This window comes from Eurypyga helias, unplaced genomic scaffold (assembly GCF_000690775.1).
Source record: "Eurypyga helias isolate BGI_N326 unplaced genomic scaffold, ASM69077v1 scaffold33193, whole genome shotgun sequence".
NCBI classification, from domain to species: domain Eukaryota; kingdom Metazoa; phylum Chordata; class Aves; order Eurypygiformes; family Eurypygidae; genus Eurypyga; species Eurypyga helias.
The window spans coordinates 931-1,223 of NW_010242366.1; the positions used below are offsets into that span (position 1 = coordinate 931).

At 66.6% G+C, this 293-nt stretch overlaps 1 protein-coding gene across 1 annotated transcript in view; it reads right to left on the bottom strand.

Annotated features, from left to right (window-relative positions):
* The window catches only part of LOC104507696 (equilibrative nucleoside transporter 4-like), a gene marked incomplete at both ends in the record, with an annotated part of 2,283 nt that overhangs the window by 521 nt on the left and 1,469 nt on the right, over positions 1-293 (bottom strand). The window contains 1 exon segment of the mRNA XM_010149059.1: positions 4-155. Coding sequence (XP_010147361.1) covers positions 4-155 — 152 coding nt within the window.

Consider the following 293-nt stretch of genomic DNA (forward strand, 5'->3'; position numbering starts at 1 on the left):
GGGAGAAAGAAGATGCGGGGCCAGGCGGGGTGGCCGAAGGTGGGCCGCCCGTTGGGGTAGACGCACATGATGAAGAGGGGGATGAAGACCACGCGGAGGCAGGAGTAGACGAGGAGGTGGGTCCCTCTCCAGTCGTAGGGCAGGGCAGCCAAGATCTGCAGCGAGGGGCAGAGACCACGCCGTGGGGGGGGCCGGGGAGGACAACACGGTGACCAAAATGGGGCAGCGAGGAGACAAGACCCTCTGCTGCAGGAGCCCAACCTCGGCCATGGTGGGGGGCCAGCTCAGACTAG